This window comes from Musca domestica, unplaced genomic scaffold (assembly GCF_030504385.1).
Source record: "Musca domestica strain aabys unplaced genomic scaffold, Musca_domestica.polishedcontigs.V.1.1 227, whole genome shotgun sequence".
NCBI classification, from domain to species: Eukaryota; Metazoa; Arthropoda; class Insecta; order Diptera; family Muscidae; genus Musca; species Musca domestica.
In genome coordinates, this window is record NW_026712267.1 from 378318 (window position 1) to 399319 (window position 21002).

The following is a 21002-nucleotide window of genomic DNA, read 5'->3' on the forward strand; positions in this document are numbered from 1 at the left end:
TTGTTATTTGCTTCCCGAGATTTCTTGACATTTACCAATTCCATTGTGGCACAACCACCTGGACCCGGTTCTTCACTGCCAGCTCGTTCGGGCGAAGTCGTAAGAATCGTATCATTTGAATTAGAATTGGAATTTTCGTTTGCATTTTCTTCCATTAAATCCAATGCCATTTCCAATTCAGAATCTTCAATGAGTTCACCCTCGGTGCTGGCGGGATCATTGTCCACATCCTCATCCACCTCCATTGCCCTTAGGTGATCCATGCCGAATTCAAATTGTTGCTGTTGTTCACTTTTTCTCAGCGACAATTCTGCCGTGGGCATTGTGTCGAGCGGTGTGTTGGGCGAGAGCGGCGAGTGCCATATGGTGGTGGAGAAATCGTCGGGTTTTATAAGCGGTGGTAAGCGTTTGGCCTCATTCACAGCTCGATAGATTTTCAATGAAGACCCCATTGCCGTCGTCGTCGTCGCCCCCGCCGTTGTTAAAGATGGCGGTGGCGGTGGTGGTCGTAAGGGTGGTGGAGACGGCGACGGCATTGTTGCCTGGGATTTCTTCTCCACCTACAAACTGGTAGCACTGGATGTTACTATGGAAATATCGGCGGAATGAAGCATATGCGAGTGATGCGAATGATGTTGATGATGCTGCTGGGCTGCCGACGACTGGGCCAACTGGGCCTGCATTTGTTGCTGTTGCTGCTGCTGTTGCTGTTGCTGCTGCTGTTGTTGGCTAAGTTTTTCCTTTTTCACCCTCTGCTTCAGATGAACTTTGGCATGCCTCTTCTTTTCATCGGATCGAGCGAATTTCCTGCCACAAATGTCACAGGAGAAGGGTTTCTCGCCCGTGTGCGTTCTAATGTGGGTGGTCAGGTGATCGGAACGACTAAAGGAACGCATGCAAATGCGACATTGGAATGGTTTTTGCCCAGTGTGGATGCGTATGTGGCGGGTTAGTTCATCGGAGCGGGAAAAACGGCGATCACAATTCTCCACCGGACAGGCATAGGGCCGCTCATGCACCGGTGTCTTGCTGGGACGGTTGGGATATTTGCGTGGCTTCACCGGGACCAGTTTCAGTGGCATGGCACTCTGTTGATAGACTTGGGAAAGGATTTCATGGCCCTTGCTGGTGGAGGGACTGTATTCGGCCAGTTGGACCACCGAAAATGAGGCCTGAGATCCAGTACCGGTCGGTCCGCCCGAGGATGAGCTAGCCGATTGCATGTGGTGGGTGGGTGTGTGTGTGGGCTCGGCATAGGCTTCTTGTTTGGGTATGATGCCGCCACCCAAGGCCGTGCTTGATGAGGCTGAAGAGGGGCCGGGTAGCACCAATGTGGCCGTTTGCTGGCCACCCGTTGAGTATTCAGCCGGTGAATCAAGCCATTGATATTTCGGTGTGGCCACACCCATTTGCTGGCGATACTGCTGCAAATCATGGGCATTCTGGGCCTGCTGCTGCATATCAGCCAGGCTGGTGAAGGTGCCGGCACTGCCATAACTGGGCGGAGCTGTTTGCTTGAGGAGTATGGGTGAGCAATCCATTTGCAGGCCCAAAAGCTCTACATGACGATCGTCATAGGCGGCGGCAGCAGCAGCCGCAGCTGCAGCGGCATGCATGTGATGTTGGGCCGAGGGTGAGGGAGTTGAGGCGGGAATGGTTGACTGTTGCTGCTGTTGTTGTTGCTGATGGCTGGCATAGTGGGCTTGGCTGGCATTTTGGGGTCCTGGACCCAGCAGACTAAACATTGGCGGTTGGAAGAGGGCCTTGTCGGGACTGGGCAGATTCCAGCTGTTACCCAAACCGGCCGAGGGTGGGGACATGGGTCCGGGCAAAACAGCCAGGGAGGGTGAATGCATCTGGGATTGTTGATGTTGTTGTTGTTGGCTGTGTTGTTGTTGTTGCGATTGATGATGTACATTGACAGCAGAGCCGGCGGCGGCTGCTGCAGCCGCAGCTGCGGCGGCCGATGCGGCATTTAGGCCACTCATGGCGGCGCTATTACCTGTGGTAGTAAAAATGCCACGATATGATATTTTACCACTACTACTACTACTAGAGGAGCTATTGTTAATTGCATGCTGTGATTGTTGTTGGTCTTGTTGTTGTTGTTGCTGTTGTTGTTGATAGTGATGATTGTGTTGGTGTTGTTGCTGATGATGGTGATGGCTGTGGTGTTGTAACTGGTGTTGGTGTTGTTGCTGTTGATAGTGTTGGTGTTGTTGCACATGCAGTTGGTGTTGTTGTTGTTGCTGTTGCAGGTGTTGTTGGTGTAATTGATTGTGATACATTTGGTTTTGTTGTTGTTGATAGTGTTGATGATGTTGTGGCGACTGCTGGCCCACATGCATGTGTTGTGTATTATGTTGCTGTTGCTGATGATGGTGTTGATGATGCAGCTGGTTGTGTGGCGTTGTGGTATTGCTTTGTGTTGTATGTGTTTGACTGGATGTGGCCGATGTTTGACTTAGTTGTTGCTGTTGATGATGATGTTGTGTTGTTGTTGTATTGTTGTGTAAGGTTGCGGCACTTGTGGTGTTTGTGGTGGTGGTTATGGGATACATGGTACAACTATTATTACTTGTCTCTTCCTTAACAATTGTTAATGTGGGCGGGGTACTGCGCTCCTCCTTCAGGGGACTGCACAACACCGGACTGGCGGCCACCGGGTGTGGCTCCAATGACAAATCGTCAGATTCAATTGAACCTGAAATGAAAAACATACAAAATGAAAATTCAATTAATAATGAAAAGATAAAAATTAAAAGGAGTATTGTGAGGTATAAATGTGTGAGTGTCGAAATAAAATTTGAAAGAGTCTGTTTTTGGGGGTCAAGTAAAAAATACATAGAAAGCTTCAAAAGTGTTCTCAAGCTAATTTTGGCTTCCAAAAAAAAAAAAAAAAAAAAAAACAAAACAAAATTTTAAATCTTCTCTTTTAAGAATTTTTCAGAAATTAATTACTGTTAATTATAAGCTTTCATAAAAAATGTACCAAATTCCAGGTAAAATAAAGAAATTTTGTAAATTCAGTTGCCTACTTTTAGGAGCATTTATTGTTAAAAGCACTCTAAATTGCTTAAGGCCGGATTACACATGATGTTGGAGTCATATGTAAAGTGACATTTTCACATTTCATATTCTACATTTTTATAGCATACTTTGAGGAGATCCAACAATTTTCTTAAATGTAAAAATAACACCGTACTATATAAATAATTTTTTATATTTTACAATAAATAAACTTGAATTTTATATATTCTATACTTGGAATAGAACTATATTAAATAATATTGTACCACAAAATGTTTCTTTTTAGGAAAAAATGTTTTAGGAGCAACTCATAGGCTGCAGATAGCTGTGGAATAAGTCTCTTTCCATATAGCTCTAATATTATATATGTAACCTGGGCTTTATTAACTATTTAAATATCATCTGATTTAGTAAAAAATTAAAAAATCGACCATTTGTTTCGAAATTAATTCTTTATCAAATGGTGCATACTTTTAGGCTCTTCCTGACCTTTTATTTAACTTGACCTATTTATATTTGATTTCAAGTAATTTTTCAACCCCTAATTTAGATACATTTCTCATGATATTCTATAGATCGGCAAAGCCAAAAGGAAATGGAAATATTCACAATTTTTGGTGTCTACTTTTAGGAGTTAATTTTGGTAAAATATTTGCATATTTGTTTCTTTCCAATAAAATATTGAAAAGGGTTTAAATTTTAGGTTTTGGTAGATTTTTATAAACTTATTTGTCATTCCGAAGTATTCGTCAGAAACCACAACAAGGATATGTGTTCCTGATCAGAATAAATTGATAAGGCGATTTAGCGATGCTCGTCTGTATGTCTGTCTGTCACGATAGAGTCCACATTCTTTATTCTATAGTTTTGAAATGTGGCACAAAGTTTTATATTATATGCAGGCTGATTGGTATTCAAAATGGGCTTAATTGGGTTACGTTTAGGTATAGACCCCATATAACGGTACCTCCCGATTTTCAGTGTTTTAAAGATTTCTGCCAAAATTTCAAACCAAATTAGCTCAAACTTGACAATTGGGGGTCTTGTTAGGTCTGTTCACTCCTTGTAAAAAATGTTCGCTACAGGTCCACTAATTGGTGTTGCCCCATACAACGGTACCTCCTGATTTTCGGTATTTTGAAGGTTTCTGGGACAACTTCCCACCAAATGAGATGAAACACCACAAGTGAGTTTCTCGAAAGGTTTGTCCTCCCACTAGAAAAAAATATTCGCTGAAGGTCCAGTCTAGCTCCCATATAACAATACCTCCCGATTTTCGGTATTGTAAAGATTTTAGCTACCTTTTTCAACAGGATTTTCTCAAACTTGATATTTGGAGTTCGTAGTAGGTGCCACCACCGCTGCCAGACAATTGGCTGTAGAGATCGAAGGTTTCGTGTAGACCCCATAACTGTACCCCCAGATATTCTAAAATTTTTAAAATAATAGCGGAATTTAATTTTTTAATTTTTCAAAGCTTATTAAAATTTAGCTCGGCAAATTCGATGGAAATCGATTCAGAGTTGGATATGCCTCCCAATATTAATCGGCCCGTCTTGCTTTTGACCTTTTTTTTTTTTTGAAAATCTGCAGCTAAAGCTTTTTTCATCTTAGAAACACCAAACTGTATTTTTCTAGAAAGACATTTAAAATAAAATTATACCAAACTCCATCCAGGTTTGCATTTAAATAGAAAATGGCAAAAAAATGTTATTATCACTTCTATTCCCACAATACATCAACATAAGTAACCACTCGCAATATTATGTAATAATTTTCTACAGTCATTTATTTTCCCATCGAAACCCCCCAACCCCCCATTTTGCTCTCAGTGATAAAAGTATAATAAAAACTGCACCAGATTTATTTATCTTGAACGTTCTCCCAGGCCGACAGGCATTAACATTGACATTGAGTACAGTATGTCAATAAACTTGTAACGAGTCAGTCGTCATCTGTACTACACATGCATATATAAATAAAGTCATTATTGGTCTGATTGTTCGGACAGACAGACAGAGAGTCGGGCAGGACCACAACAACTCTCAACATCGAATATCCGTCATTTGTTGAAAACCAATATTAAATGATCATAAACAATGAATGAAATGAATTGAATGTAAACGCAAAAAACAACAACAAAAAACTTAAAACGCTCCAAGAGATTGATGTCACCTCACATTAAGAAATGACTGAGACGATAAAACAATACTCCATCCATACAGCCAGCCAGCTTCCATTAAAGCTGAGCGTGTGAGTGCGATAAGAAGGAGGGTTGTTGGAGGGTTCATTGTTTTTGTTTTTTTCTTAGCTTGGCATCATCATTAACTACAGCGCCACTGTAGGGGGAAATCAGCAAAAACAACAACAAAAACTTAAACAATAAATAACCACAGCAACAACAATTGCAACTATTAATGCTCTACTCCATTGCAATAGCTTTGATTGCAAGGTTTGAGGCGGTTTTTTGTGCTATTCCATTTGCCTTCATTGCGATCAAGCAAAAGCTGTGATTTTCTGCTTGACTTTGTTGTTTCTTTTTTGCCACTCTCAGCTGAGATGTCTCAACTAACACTTGGACGACTGACTGGGTGCTGGGTTGGTCTTCTCCAAGCTTCACAGTCCGTCCGTCTGTCTTTCTGTTTATTGAGTTGACACCAGTTATACTGCTTCTGTTCCGTATCTTGGCAAAACAAAAAACTTCGTTTCTTGATGCTGATGATTGTATATTCCTGAGAATGTAATTGATCGAACCGTCAAATCAAAGCCCAAGTGCCAAGCATAAAATAGCATCAAGAGACAAATAAACCCTCCTTTAAGTTGGACCTCCCGTGAGGTGATTTCCCAGGAATTCTCGCCGAAGCAGAGTGTCTCTGTTTTAAATGATCTTCGTTACATTTCTAGACATGGAAGAGGCTTCACTTTCAATTCACGTTCTGTTTTTTCATTTGATGTTATTTTGCCGAACGCCAAAAGTGTCATTTTGACAAGGAATGTTTAGTTTCAAAACAGAAATATTTCAGGGAATTTTGTTTTGTCACAAAAGACAAAACACATGGTGGATTTTAGAAAAAAATCAAACTTAAGGAAGTTTTGAAATAAAGATAAAAAAATATTTTGGAAATAAAGGTAATAAGTGCCCAAAAGTAGGCACCACTTTGGTCAAATGGTAATTATTTAATAGGAAAACTGTAGGAATTTAATTTGAATTTAAAAGCATTAACTTTGAGCCCACTTAATTTGAGCTATACCTGAATCGAACATTTTTTTGCAAGAAGATGACAGACATACCGAAAACCAGCTAAATTGATTGGAAATTGTGTCAGAAACCTTCAAAATATCGAAAATCTGGAGGTACCGCTATAGCTATTAGTGGACCTGTAGCGAATACTTTTCGTAGATAGAGAACTGACCTATCAAGAACCTCAAATGTAAAATTTCATCTAATTTGGTTGGAAATTGTGGCAGAATCTTTTGAAAACCCGAAAAATTATGGGTACCGTTATATGGCGGCTATACAAATCAGTTGCGCTTTAGCGAATATTTTTTGCAAGAAGAGAACTGACCTACCAAGAACCCCAATTGTCAAGTTTGAGCTGATTTCTTTGGAAATTGTGGCAGAAATCTTAGAAATACCGAAAATCTGGAGGTACCCTTTTATGGGGGCTATACGGAGATGTGAACCTTTATCGAAAACATTTTGCAAGGTGGGAAGCGTCCTACTGAGAACCCCAATTATCGAGTTTCAGCTGATTTCATTAGAAATTGTGGCCAACACCTTCAAAATACCGAAAATCTGAAGGTATCGTTATATGGGGTCTATACCTAACCGTGGATCAATACAATCCATTTTCCACACCAATAAGCTGGCATATAATATTAACCTTTCAAAGCCCTAGTTTTAGTAATGTGGACTCTGTCGTAATTTATGATATCAAACTTATGGCGCACAGTAACCGTGAAATCGGATGAAGATATATACGGAAGCTGTATTCAAATCTGACAAAATTTAGCAAAGGTATTTCTGAGCTATATCTGATATCTGGTTCTAAGTATCATTGTTGTAGAGTGTATATTACGAATGTGGGTGACTTAAACACCAAATCGGATGACACATATATATGGGAGCTATAGCTATATCTGAACCGATTTTCATGAAAATTTGAAGTACTTCTTTCTGGGCTGAATTTCTTCGAAAGTGCTACAATTAATTCCATGTGGGTTGATTATAGTCATTTGGTGTGTAGTATATATGGGAGCTATATCCCAATCTGCCGAGCTATAACCGATCTCAATAAAATTTGAAGGAGGTATTTCTGAATTGTATCGGAAATCATGTACCAAATATCATTGATGTGGAGTGCATATTACGCATAAAGCGTATATATGGGAGCTAGATCTATATCTGAACCGATTTTCACCAAATTTGGAGTACTTGTTTCTAGGCTAAGTTCAGTCGTACGTGAAATTATGATTTCGAACCCTTTATTTTTTAAGACCCTTTTTCATGAAGTGAAAATCTTCTCTTATTTTCGGCATTTCATTTCAGGTACAAAAATGCGTATGGAAATGGGGGTTACATGTTATCTCCCCCCCCCCATCCACTCAAAACCGTTCCAAAAAATTCAAATAAAAATTTATTTCCATAATGCCAACAAATCTTAACTGAAGTTGTCATTGTGGAGATTTTTTTTATTTATATATTTTTTTTTTAATTCTCTTAAGCAAGCAAAGCGTGTGCATGTATTTATTTATGTATTGCGCTCGTTTTTGACATTGATAAATCAGCTTTTAATCGTAAAATTTGGCAAGCGAAGCTCATTTATTAGAAATGACATAAAATCACCATAAATACCCTTTAAGATAATAAAGAGATGGAGGAGAAAAAAAGAACGAAACAAGAGCAAAGCGGCAAACGAGACAAACAAAGTCAATTTTAAACAAAACGCAATTGTTTGGCAAAGGACAGCGGCAGCTACTTAGTAGATGCTTTGACCCGCCAGTTAAGATAATAAAATAATATGCGGGAATAAGAAAGTATTTTTGGGGAAGGGGCGGAGGGTGGAGACTTAATCAGCCAATATGAATAATAGCCAACTACAATAATTCAATGAAATGTCAAAATAAAATATAGAAATTTGCCAAAAAGCCAAGAACTATTGGGATTTTTTTTTGGCTGGAAATATGCCATCAATGGCATTTCCCAGGAAACTGCAGGCATTTTCATTGTCCATCCTCGAGGATCTATACATTATTATGTCTTGTGTGGAATTTTATGGCTGCTTGTTGCGGAAAAAACAAACATTTATGGCTTTTTATTTAAATCATTTGTAAAATTATAATTGCTTGGTGTTACTCCCAAGAAATATAAATTTTTTTTTGCGGGGAGGTTGGCTGGACCATTATTTTGTCTTAACACATTTAACTAGTCAAGTATTAAAACAAAAAAAGTTTTGTTTTTAAGAGTAATTAAATTGGCTGTGATTTATGGCGAAACTTATTCTGATAATGAGTCAAGAATAGGGGGAGAACACAACATTTGTATTTTTGGCTTGGCCAATAATTGGAGGCTAATACAAAAAGACTTTAGAATTTACAAATTGAGTTATGACTTCATTTAAAAATTGGCTTTAATAGCTACAAACCATATCCCATTAAAAAATAATTCCAAACCAATTTTAATTTTGTTGCAGAAAAATTGAACTTAAATTCAGAATTTCCTATAGCAAAACAAAAGGAATTCATTATGCACAATTAATATAATTTATAGTAACATCCACAACTTAGGGGAAAAACTAAATACAAACTATTCCGCTTTCAAAAAACAAAAAAATCCACAGCTACATAATAACTCTATAACATGATCTCGTGTTCAAATCTTCATTAATTCAATTAGAAAAAATTACTATAATGCACATAATCTGACCAGACCTCCTCTTCTACAAATCTTTCAACTACTAAATAATATTTAATTATCAAGATTTATACTTTGGGTTTTCATATGGGGTTTCCTTGTTGTTGTTGTTCTTATTGCTCTAATAAAATGAGCAACATGCCATCCGAACAATAATTTGTTGAAATGTAATTGAGCAAGTGACCAAGCGGGCAGTCAGCTAGCCCGCCAGCCAGCCAGCCATCAAGGCAACCACTGCCCAAGTTCCCAGTTCAGATTACTGTTTTAATTTGCAGCTTTATGCGTTTCGTTTTGAGGTTTTTTCTTTCTTTCGAAAAAAAAGAAAAAATAAAACAAAACATTGACACTGAACGGAAATGTTTAATAAATGATTAATTAATTCCTAAGTTTGCATGTTTGCTTTTTTCCCTTAGTTTTGAATTTTATTTAATTGTTAATCTTTTTTTGCCACTGATCATTCAGTAATGCTTTGAAGAAATACAAATTATCAAATTTATAACGAATTAGGTTGGGGTTGCAATTTTTCGAAATTATTTCAAAATTGCATTATAAAAAATATGAGAATATTTTGTTGAGAATTATAGGAGCAACATCCACGAATATTTTAAGAATATTTCGGAGAATGTTTTTTAAGCTCTTGAATTTTCTTTCAAAATATTTTTCAAAGATCCGGAGAGATGTTGTCGAGAATTTCAAGTAATAAGGTTTCAATTCCCATCAAAAATTGTGATTAATAAATTGTCCAATACTTTTAAAAATTTAAATAAATGAATAAAATAACTCTACCTCCCCGTTCCTCCCGATATTCGGTATTTTGAAGATTTTTTGCCAGAATTTTTAAGCAAATTAGATGAAACATGACAATTGGGGTTCTCGGTAGGTCTGTAGTATCCTTGCAAATAAAGTTTGCTACAAGTCCACTAACTGATATAGCCACCATAAAACGGTACCTTCCGATTTTCGGTATTTTAAAGCCTTCTGTCACAATTTCCAACCAAATTGGATGAAGCTTGACTATTGGGGTTCTCTGTAAGTCTGTTCTCCCCATACAAAAAAAATTTTCCAACAGGTGCACTAATTGATATTCCCCATATAACTGTACCTCCCGATTTTCGGTATTTTAAAGGCTTCTGTCACAATTTTAAACTAAATTAGCTAAAAGTTTACATTTGAGGTTCTTGGTAGGTCTTTTCTCTCCTTGCAAAAAATGTTAGCTATAGGTCCATAAACTGATATGCCCCCCTTATAAAAATGCCTCCCGATTTTCGATATTTTGAAGCTTCTTTGCTCGAATTTCCAAACAAATTAGATAAAACTTGACAATTGGGGCTCTTAGTAGGTCTGTTCTCTCCTTGCAAGAAATATTCCCCACAGGTCCATTAATTGATATAGCCCCCATATAACCCTACCTCCCGAAGATTGAAGATTTTTTGCCAGAATTTCCAAATAAATTAGATGAAACTTGACAATTGGAGTTCTCGGTAGGTCTGTTCTCTCCCTACAATAATTATTTTCAACAGGTCCACTAATATTGCCCTATATATAACGATTTTCGGTATTTTTGAGGTTTCTGTTTCTAGTGGTGGAGGGTCTTGGTTTCTTTGTGATAGTCACCTAAAAAAAATATCCAAAAAAATGCCTTACCTGTTATGGGTGGTGGTTCGACAACGGTGGATGGGCCAAAAAAGGATGGTATATCACTCGATGTGGTCACGGGTGTATTCAAATCACCCGACTGAGCCTCCAATTGGGAGTGTTTAATATCGGCACTATCCGCCACGCTGGCACACGCCACCGGACTATGTTGCGTGGTGTTCAATAGACTCAAATGTGATGCCGAGCTGCGGCCACTGTTCGTATTTGTCGATATGGTAACAGCGGCACTGGCAATTGAAGGACTATTATGATGCTGATGCTGCTGCTGCTGATGATTGTGTTGATGTATTGGTGAGCCCTGGTGCTGATGCTGTTGCGTTTCAGGTGCCACCGATATACTACCCAAACGTTGGGAATTCTGATGACGTGATGCTGCTGTGGCTACGATACTCGTTGTGCCCGCTGCCGCTGACGTGGCACTGGAACTTTCCGCCAACGAGGTTGGTGACAATGAGGATGAGGTCGATGTTGATAGATTATAATGCAGCAGAGTTTGGCTGCCCAAGGGGCCGCCGCCAAAACTAGATGGTGTGGTGAGATATGTGGCGCCCGACGTTGAGGGGCTCGACTGGGCGGAGGTCTTAAAGAGGCATGTGTCGAAGCTCAAAACATTGAAGTGCGCCGCAGCAGCTGATTCGGTGAGTAGGAATGTGTGATGCGATGGCGCCACTAGGGTTTCAAGCCCTTCCATGATCATGGCCGCTGATGGGGTTCCAGGGGCTACGCCACCTAAAAAAAGAGGGAAATAAATGTCAAAAATCGTAATTAATTTTGAAAATAATCATGAAATTAACAATTTAATTAATTTTTTTTTTCATAGAAAGTTCCTCTCTTAAAGGCCTTTGAGGGCCTCTTCAAGTATCTGCTGCTAGACAAAATCTAATAATTTGGCCAATTTCATTTTGTTATTTTGAACTAATTTCAATTAATTTTCCATTTCATTTAAATGCCTGGCCAAGTGTTTCTGTCGAAAATTTGCCTAAATTTTGCCGACGGCAGCCTGTTGCCTGTCTGCAGCCTCTATGTAAATTCGGAAGACATGAAATTTCACTTTTCAACACTTCAACTCAAGGGTTCTCAATGTGTGCCAGCCAACAAAACAACATCGTCAAATATGAAATGTACAAAAGCAAAATAATGGACACGTTTTTTTTTCGGTGATCATTAATGGCATAATGGCCATTCCGCTGATTCCCCCCTTCTGGGGGGAGAAGGCGGCAAATGCCACCATCGTAAAAACACAAGATTGTCAATAAAGAAACTGCAATTAAACGGTAGTGATTTTTAGCGCATATAAACTTTCATTATGGCCACTTTAAATGCAAATAATAATAAAAAAAAAATAAGTCAATACAAAGAGGAGGGGAAAAATAAACCGCTTGCAAAGAAAATCATGGGTTATAGGCCCGGCTGGGGCCAAAAGAAAGAAAAACAAAAGAAGAAAACGCCGAACGGTAAATAGTTGTTCAAATACTTCTTTTGTGTGTCAATCTTGAATTCAAAAAAAAGATATTTTTTGATAAAAATGATAGACAGTGGAACTTAGATATAAATAATTTAAAAAATTATAGGAATATTGACATATCCATCCCTGCAAAGTTGTCTTTTGGAGGTCGTCCCTTTATGGAAGTCATGTATTTGAAAAATACATTTTATTCATTTTAACCCGGTTCCACTGTATAATTCGATCTGCTCGAACAACATCTCCCATCTAACGAAACAACAATGACGCCACACTCTCAATTGAGACAAAGTTGTTGTGCGTTTTGTTTTTTTCTGGTCAATAAAATCTCAGGTGTTGTTGTTATTTTGAGAGATTTTTTTTTCGGCTATTTTCATGATTTGTTTCAAACCTCATCTACACTTCCACAACTAGCTGGACAAACAAAAAACACAATAATAATTCACAAAAAAAAAACAACAACAACATAAATGTCTATAATGTTAAAGATAATTATGGATTCCTATGAGATCATTACAATGCATGGTTATGAATGAATATCGAGACAAAGGCCATGGGTCATCATTATCAGGTTCACAAAATCCCAAAAATGTTCAAACTCAAATGATCATTTTGCCTAAATATTTAATGATCATTAGGCGATTTAGAACACATGGCTGGCAAGCAAATTATGAATGAATTTTTATTATAAGGTAAACCTGATTTGGGGAATCGGAATCGTGTTTGGAGGTGAATTTTGAAAATAGCACACAACATGTTCTAAGCTGAATATTTGTTTTTTTTTTTCATAATTTTAAAGAATTAGTAGAACTGCAAGCTGTAAGAAAATGTTTTCAAGGGCTAAAATTTTTTTTTTTTCAAAATTCTAGAGATATACTTCAAGGATGGATTGGAAAAGGATTTTAATAATTAATATTGATTTTTTTCTTTTTTTAATTATTTAAAGGATGAGCTTAAGTGAAATGTATACTTCAAGGATGGATTGGAAAAGGATATTAATAATTAATATTGTTTTTTTTTTTTTAATTATTTAAAGGATGAGCTTAAGTGAAATTTTTTCAAGGGCTATTTTCTGAATTATTTAAAGGATAGCACATCCTGCAATTTTTTCAAGGTCTATATTTTTTTTTTTTTTTGTGGGAATTATTTTTTTTTTAATAGTGGAAATATTCTTCAGTAATGTATCTTTCGTAAATTTTGTAGTAACTAAATTTCTAGGACAAACAACGTTTTTTTTTTCAGAATTATTTCCAGGGTGAGATAAAAAAACTGCAACAAAGTCCAAAGTCATAGTTTTATATTTTTTTTTTTAATTTGAGCTTAAGTGAAATTTTTTCAAGGGCTATTTTCTGAATTATTTAAAGGATAGCACATCCTGCAAGTTTTTCAAGGGCTATTTTTTTTTTTTTTGGGAATTATTTTTTTTAATGGTGGAAATATTCTTCAAGAATGTATCTGACGTAAATTTTGTAATAACTAAATTTCTAGGACATAAACACAACTTTTTTTTCAGAATTATTTACAGGGTGTGATAAAAAAACTACAACAAAGTCCAAAGCCATAATTTTTAATTTGAGCTTAAGTGAAATTTTTTAAGGGTCATTTTTTGGATTATTTAAAAGATAGCACATCCTGCAATTTTTTCAAGGGCTTTGTTTTTTTGGAAAATTTTTTTAAATTGTGGAAATATTCTTCAGGAATGTATCTGACGTGGATTTTTATAAACTAAATTTTTAGGACAAACACAACGTTTTACTTTTCAGAATTATTTACAGGGTGAGATAAGAAAAACTCCAACAAAGTCAAACGCCATAATTTTAACATTTTTTTTTTAATTTTATTGAATGAAAGCAAAAAATGTCGGAAATAGCATCAAATTTAAGAAAAAGTTAAGATTTGTTCGAATTGGTCGCCTTTGGCACGAATTATGGTGAATGAAACCGTCACACGCTGCCCGAATGTTGATCTGCGGTATTTTGACCCATTTGAAGCGCTTGCTTGAGGTGATCGACACTTTGGTATGGTACCATCGCACCATACCTGAGTCTTGTTAAAATGTCGAAGGTCTGTGGCCAAAATGTTTGCGTGCCCAAGGCTTTAATACACCCTCCAGAATATTTTCGTGATAATATTCGTAATTTATTCTGATGCCACGGTTTATAAGCATTCGATTCTCTACAAACTTCACATATTCCAATATTTCTGGTAGGGCAGGAATGGGTGTGAAGATAGAAGATATAGGTCCCACCCTTTTGGTACCTCCCCCACAAAGGGTTCAATATTTTGAATAACCAAAACCCTCATAAAATATAAAATATGCATGTGATTCTCTCTAAACTTTTCACATCCCAATATTTTTACCACCGCAAGATCTGATGTGAAAATGGTAGATGTCGAATTCTTCTGGTACCTCCCTCACAACGGGTCAACAATTTTGTATAAGTATATATCTCATAAAATGCGAAATAATCATCCGATTTTCTTCAAATCTCAAACATCCCAATATTTATTCCTAAAACAAGATCTGGCGTGAAGATGATATATATCGACCCTCAGTTTCATATACCTCCCCCACAAAGGCGGTCTTAAACATTGCTTAGACCCCTTTTTGAGGCAATTGGTAATCTTTGTGTTCAATATTTTTTTTAATATTTTTAATTATTTATTTAATTGGCATCCCTACCTTTGTAATTAATTAATTAATTAAATTCTATTTTATTCTGGCTTGTTAATTTAATTTTCATTACATCAAAAAAAACAAATTTTAATTTTTTTTCTAATTAAACAACAAAAAATAAAATACAACAACAACAACAATTGTCTCTAAACTTTTTCGATTAATTGCTTGTTGTCTTTTCACGATTTCACAAGACATTGGAAACGAAACAAAAAAATATGCTGCAATTAAATTTATATAAATTAAATAGTAATATGACATACAATCAAAATACCACAAAAGACACCTAAAAACAAAAAAAAAAAAAAATACAAAAACCCCATAAAAAAATAAAACAACAAATTGAGAAACAAAAATGCCTAAAAATTTCACCCACACAAGATTTTTTCGTCTGCGTCTTCTATGTGAGGTTTTAATTCATTTTATTTTTTTTTTTTATTTACCCCACAGCTAGCAACAAAGTCAAAATATAAACAGAAATAAAGGTGACAGCTGTCATTGAGTTGAACATAAACAATTAAATTAAAATCGATTAAATATTGTTTAAGTCACAAAAAAACACAAACAATGCCAACGGTTAATAGGCATGGAAAAAAAATAAAATGACCAGAGAGATGTTAGGAGATGTTCAATTGAATTTTTATGGCAAACCAATAAATGCCCAAAACAGTTAAGGACAGAATGAACGAACGGACTTTCCATAATAATCGAAATCGAAACAATTGAAATTGACAAGGGAGACTAAATGGAAACACCATAAATATCATCATTATCAATGGCAATGAAGTTAATGATGATGATCATCATCATCATCATGATTGATTTCATTGATCGTCATCATCATTGGCAAGGAACAAACTACTGACCCACATTCTGCAGCGGTGAGAATGTAATTCGGCAGATACACATGTTTTTGTTGTTGTTTGTGTTTTTTTTTTATGAAATTATGTGTGTCCCCCTGTGTGCTTCCATGTGATGTGAGAAATAATTTTTAATTGAAAACTAAAGACGACACACTTAGTTTTGTGATGGCCTGCCTGGCCAGTTCCCATAGTAGAGAGGGAAATTTTGTGTGTGTGTTTTTTTTTTCAATTTTCTTTAATTGGCGCCACTTTTTGTCTTTCGCTCCTCCACTTAAATATTTTTATTGGAATTCATAAAAACATAAATTTTGATGGAGAGAAAGAGGTGGAATTTGTGTTTTTTGGTTTGAAAATTTAATTAACGGAAAGGAAGGCAGGAGGTGTGGAAAAATTTCGATCTGTGGAATTTAAATGAAGTTTTGAACGACTGTTTTTGAGGATTTTTTTTTGGCGTATGATCCGGGATTTAGAAGAATAATCCAGGGACTACTATTCCAATTTTTTAAAACCTTAGCTATCTTCGTTTCATTGCATTTGGAGTCGAATCAGGGGTGTTCTTCCGTCCGTCTGCCTGTTTGCCAGTCTGGCTGGTGTGCCCGATAACTCTCGAAGTTAGTAACTGATTAGCTCCAAACTTGGTGCATTGTAAAATTATTATAAAACTAAGATCGAGTTAGGAGATGGGCAATATCGGTCCACTCCTTCGGGTACCTCCCCCACAAAACATCAACATTTTCACAGAAAATAATTTGCTTCATAGAACCAGAAAGGATCAGCCGATTTTATGCAAACTTTGCAAAACCTAATATTTTTATCATTGCTAGGTTAGGTCCGAAAATTGATAATATCGGCCCACTACGTGTAGGACCTCCCCCACAAAGGGTCAAAATGTTGAAAAATTATTACGATCCTAAAATGAAAAAATAACATCCAATTCCTTTCAAACTCGGCATATCTCAATATTTCTATCAACTTAAGATCTGGTGTAAATATGCAATTTATCAGAACACTCCTTCTGGTACCTCCCCCACAAAGAGGTCAAAGTTCTGAAAAATTATAACTCCCTTAAAATGCGAAATAAGCACCCGATTCTCTGCAAATTTCACACATCCCAATATTTTTACCAGCACAAGATCATGTGTAAAGATGGAATACATCGAACCACTACTTCTGGTATCTCCCCCACAAAGGGGTCAAAATTCTGGAATATTATAACTCCCATAAAATGTGAAATAAGCACCCGATTCCTGTCAAACTCGGCACATCTAAGTATTTTTATCAACACAAGATCAGGTGTGAAGACGGAATTTATCTGACCACTCCTTCCAGTACCTCACCCACAAAGGGGTCAAAATTCTGAAAAAGTATAACTCCCACAAAATGTTAAATAAGCACCCGATTCTTTGCAAATTTCACACATCACAATATTTCTTCTAATACAAAATCTTGTGTAAAGATAGGATATATCGGTCCACTCCTTCTGGTATCTCCCCCACAATGAGGTCAAAATTTTGAAAAATTATAACTCCCATAAAATGCGGAATATGCATTCGATTCTCTCTTAATTGCAAATATCCCAATATTTTGTCTAACACAAGTTTGGCGTGAAGATATAATACATCAGACCACCCCTACCAAAGAGTCAAAATTCGTTAAAAAACAAATTTTTGTTTTAGGATTTTTAAAATTTTATGCGTTCTTTTTGTTCTTAGTTTTTTTTTTTTTTTTTTGTTTCAAAACGTCCCCCTTTCCCCTCTCAAAAATGTCACTGTGCTCCCCCCGTGGACTACTTAACACTGTGCCGTGCAGCAAAGTCAATCATTCACCCAGCGGGATCATAAAGTACTAAATTGGCAGTTGTAAGACGGCTGTCAGGTCCATCGAACAAGTTGGCTAGCCAACTGACTGACAGGCACATAAACTAACACCCTAAGTGACAAGAGAACATAAATTTGTTAAATAAATAAAAATAATAATTTCACTTCATGGCAATTTTAATTTACATCCAGAGTAGAGGGTGGGGTAGGTTACAGATCAAAAATGCAAAAAAAAAAAATTTACTAAAAACAAAACTTTAAAATAAATTGAATTTATGTTAATTACTAAGAAATTCTTAACCGGCTTAAAATCTAAACCTAAATCAAACTCTGTTGAACTTATTTAAGTTAATTTTTTTTTAATATAAATTTTGGTTTCAAAAACTAACAAGACGATTAGAACCAGATAAAAACCTGACACATTAGATGATAGACAAGAAACAAAAAAAGCCAAAATAGAATTTCATTCATAAAAACCAGCCAGGTTCGAAACCTAAAACGTTAAGGTAACCCAAGAATTTGGGAATTCAAAAACAAAAGAGTACAAGCACTACTCAATGGGCCTACAGCGAACACATGCTCTGTAATCAAAGTCAATAAAACAACAACAAAAACTTAAGATGATGACTGTTTGTTTCCGATATCCATTTATTCATTCATTCGATCAGTCATTCATTCATTGATAATCGTGTTTTTGTTCTTTTTTTATTTTATTTTTTTGGTAAGAAGACCCCCCCAAAATAAAAATCAAACTACAAAAGAAAACAACAATAACAACACCACAAGCAGCAGCCAATTTTTTCTCTGATTTCAGAATAAAAAATACAAAAAACCTAAAACCGTTTAAACCTGAAATCTAAGATTGCTGGATGTTTGTTTTTTTATGAGAGATATATCGATGAGTTTGATGGCATGCTATGGTTGGGATCGAACATTGGTGTAGCAGTGGTGGTGTTGTAAAGGCAATTGACACTCCTTTAAACCAAGAAAAAAAAAAACAATTCACTATATTGAAGCCACGGAAACATCACGACACACCGAATTATTCGAGACACCACCAAGACTTGCTTTGGAACATCAAGCCAAACAAACAAGTTTCCTTCTTGCCCCGGCTAACATTGGCATCAACGTTTGTCTTTAACTCAATATATTTACACACACACATATGTATGACGTGCTCATACATATATGCATATTGAACTTGACTATATTCTAGCAAAACGACCATAAAAACTGTCTTTTATAGGATGTCTTTAATAATAACCTGGTTGTTGTTTTTTTTTTTTTTTTTTTTTGCCATAACTTGGCCGGTTCATTCATTCATTCATGTCTAGCTAGAAGTTTAGTGCAAAAACAAAAAAATCGAGAAAAAAATAAAATTCATAACAACAACCAGAACAGCAGAAAAAAAGTCGTGATTATACCGCTGTCTGTTGAAAAAGTCATTCTTAAGATCGAAGGTGTTCTCTCCAAAAGGTTTTTTTGTTTTTTGAAGGTGTTACAGCAGACATTTGCTTCGCAAGCATCACTTAATAACCATAAAATATGGAAACAATTTTTTTTTTTATAATTTAGAAAAAACGGTATTTCAATTAAAGGAGAAAAAAGTAAATATTTTATTATTTTTAAGAAAAAAAATAATAAATGAGATGGTGTTAGTTTTATGGCAACGAAATAATTTTAATATTTTCCCATTAAAAAAATCCAATAATTGGGGAAAAGTAAATAAAATCTAATATTTATATGTGGATTTTTATGAAGCCTAGTACATCTGAAAATTTCAATTGATTGAATATCAAAGGAACAACAAACAAGTATCGAACATCAAGCATGTGTATGCCTTACAAGGTAATGATATTACCATTGCATTGGAGAAAAATTAATAAAATCTGATATTTATATGGATTTTGATCAAGACTTCAAGATTTCGAACGATTTCGATTATCGAACATCAAACATGTATTATATGCCTTATAAGGTAATGACAATTAGCATCAGCAGTACCAATCAATCAACACGAATTTAGTAGTTCCTCTCTCTCTTCTTCTCCATTTCCCAATTTCCGTTATTATTTATGGATTTTTATAAAAAAATATTAAATGAAAATATTTCAATTGATTGAAAATTGCGAAAAAAAAAATAATCAAATGTCGAACATACCCATAACCGTAACCACGTAACGTCAAAATGTCTTCTGCATTAGCAGACACTCAAAAATTTATAAGTGGTTACTCTAATTCTCTCTCTCTTTCTCTGAATATTCCCCCGCTTGCCCAAAATCTTAAGGATACGCCATTTGAAACGCCCAGTACCGGATACAGTCATTAACCAGGTAATACCAATGCCTTCTACATTAGCAGTCCTCAACAAGTAATAAGTGGTTATACTCTCTCTCTCTCTCGCTATCTCCATCTATCCCGCATGCCTAAACTCTCATGGATATTTCAACTGGAACGTCCAGTACATGCCCTGACTTGCCATGAAAAAGTTTCTCACTACTACTGCAAACTGAGCCCCTTTATTTCTGCTGCCCCTTTGGAAGACTTCCCATCTCTTAACAAATCCTGTCATCCTCTGGAGATGTAAGGAGCTCTATTGTAAGACAGAAATTTAGCGGAAATATTCGTAAGATTCTGATAATCATATTTGCAGCCTAGTGTTATCCCGCAAATTATTCCCTGATATATTTTCCATTATCTTTATCTTTCTTCCAAAGTAAAAATCCGATAAGCACGCCATCCATGAGACAATTACAAAATATCTATAATTTGCAGGAATTCCAATAAAACTACTTGGCTCTTCAGAAGAAATGTAGCTTTGACAAAAATATGAAATTACTTTAAAACTCGAACATTTTAATTTTATAGCTTCCATGAAAAACATAAAAAGATAAGCACGCCATCTATCGTTCAAATCAGTTCTGCCTTTAGCAGAAATATTCTTTGCCATATTTAGGGGAAATACTTCTTAGGATATTCCTCGGAATTCAGGCAATTTTCAATGTATCTTTTATTAAGAAGTGTCAGAGAAAGAGTAGTTTTCGTTGCCTCTTTATTCAAGTATAGATGGCGTACTTCTCTTTCACTTCATAATATAAGATACAATGAAAATTGCATGAATTCCGAGGAAAGTCAAATGTTCGATATCAAAAACGGCTTATATATATATATGTATATATATGAATAAGAATATCAAGAATATATTTTAAACATTGCACTGTTTCAAAAAGTTCTTCACTACATCTATGAAAATATGCATATGCATATTTATTTGGGGTAAAAGGTTGCTACGCCATCTATGTGTCAGAGGTACAATACTAATTGATATTGAAACAATTTTTAGAGTTGTTCACTACAATTGAAAACACAGTTTGTCTAAAGTATACCTGACAATAAACCAAAAAGGTGAGGAGATTTAGATTTATTATAACCATATATGAGAGGAATATTGAATATAAAATACAATAAAATACATAAGAGAAATTTTGAGAATTCAGGGGAAAATTTGATTTGTAAACTAACCCACCATAAATTCAGATACGCAGATATGAAACAAAAAATATAAGAAAATAATGAGTTTGTTC

General features: G+C 35.8%; 1 protein-coding gene across 2 annotated transcripts in view; it reads right to left on the reverse strand.

The window, feature by feature from the left end:
- Positions 1-560: 560 nt before the first annotated feature.
- The window catches only part of LOC101887518 (transcription factor btd), a 32145-nt gene continuing 11703 nt past the window's right edge, over positions 561-21002 (reverse strand). Inside the window, exons 2-4 of one of the 2 annotated variants that reach the window (XM_020038102.2) lie at positions 10589-11329; positions 2579-2704; positions 561-2002 (exon numbers count right to left, since the gene is read on the reverse strand). In XM_020038102.2, the coding sequence (XP_019893661.2) occupies positions 561-2002; positions 2579-2704; positions 10589-11297 (2277 nt within the window). In that variant the 5' untranslated portion in view covers positions 11298-11329. Of the gene's footprint in view, positions 2705-10588; positions 11330-21002 lie in introns of both variants that reach the window. The other variant, XM_005187218.4, reaches the window with a different exon arrangement.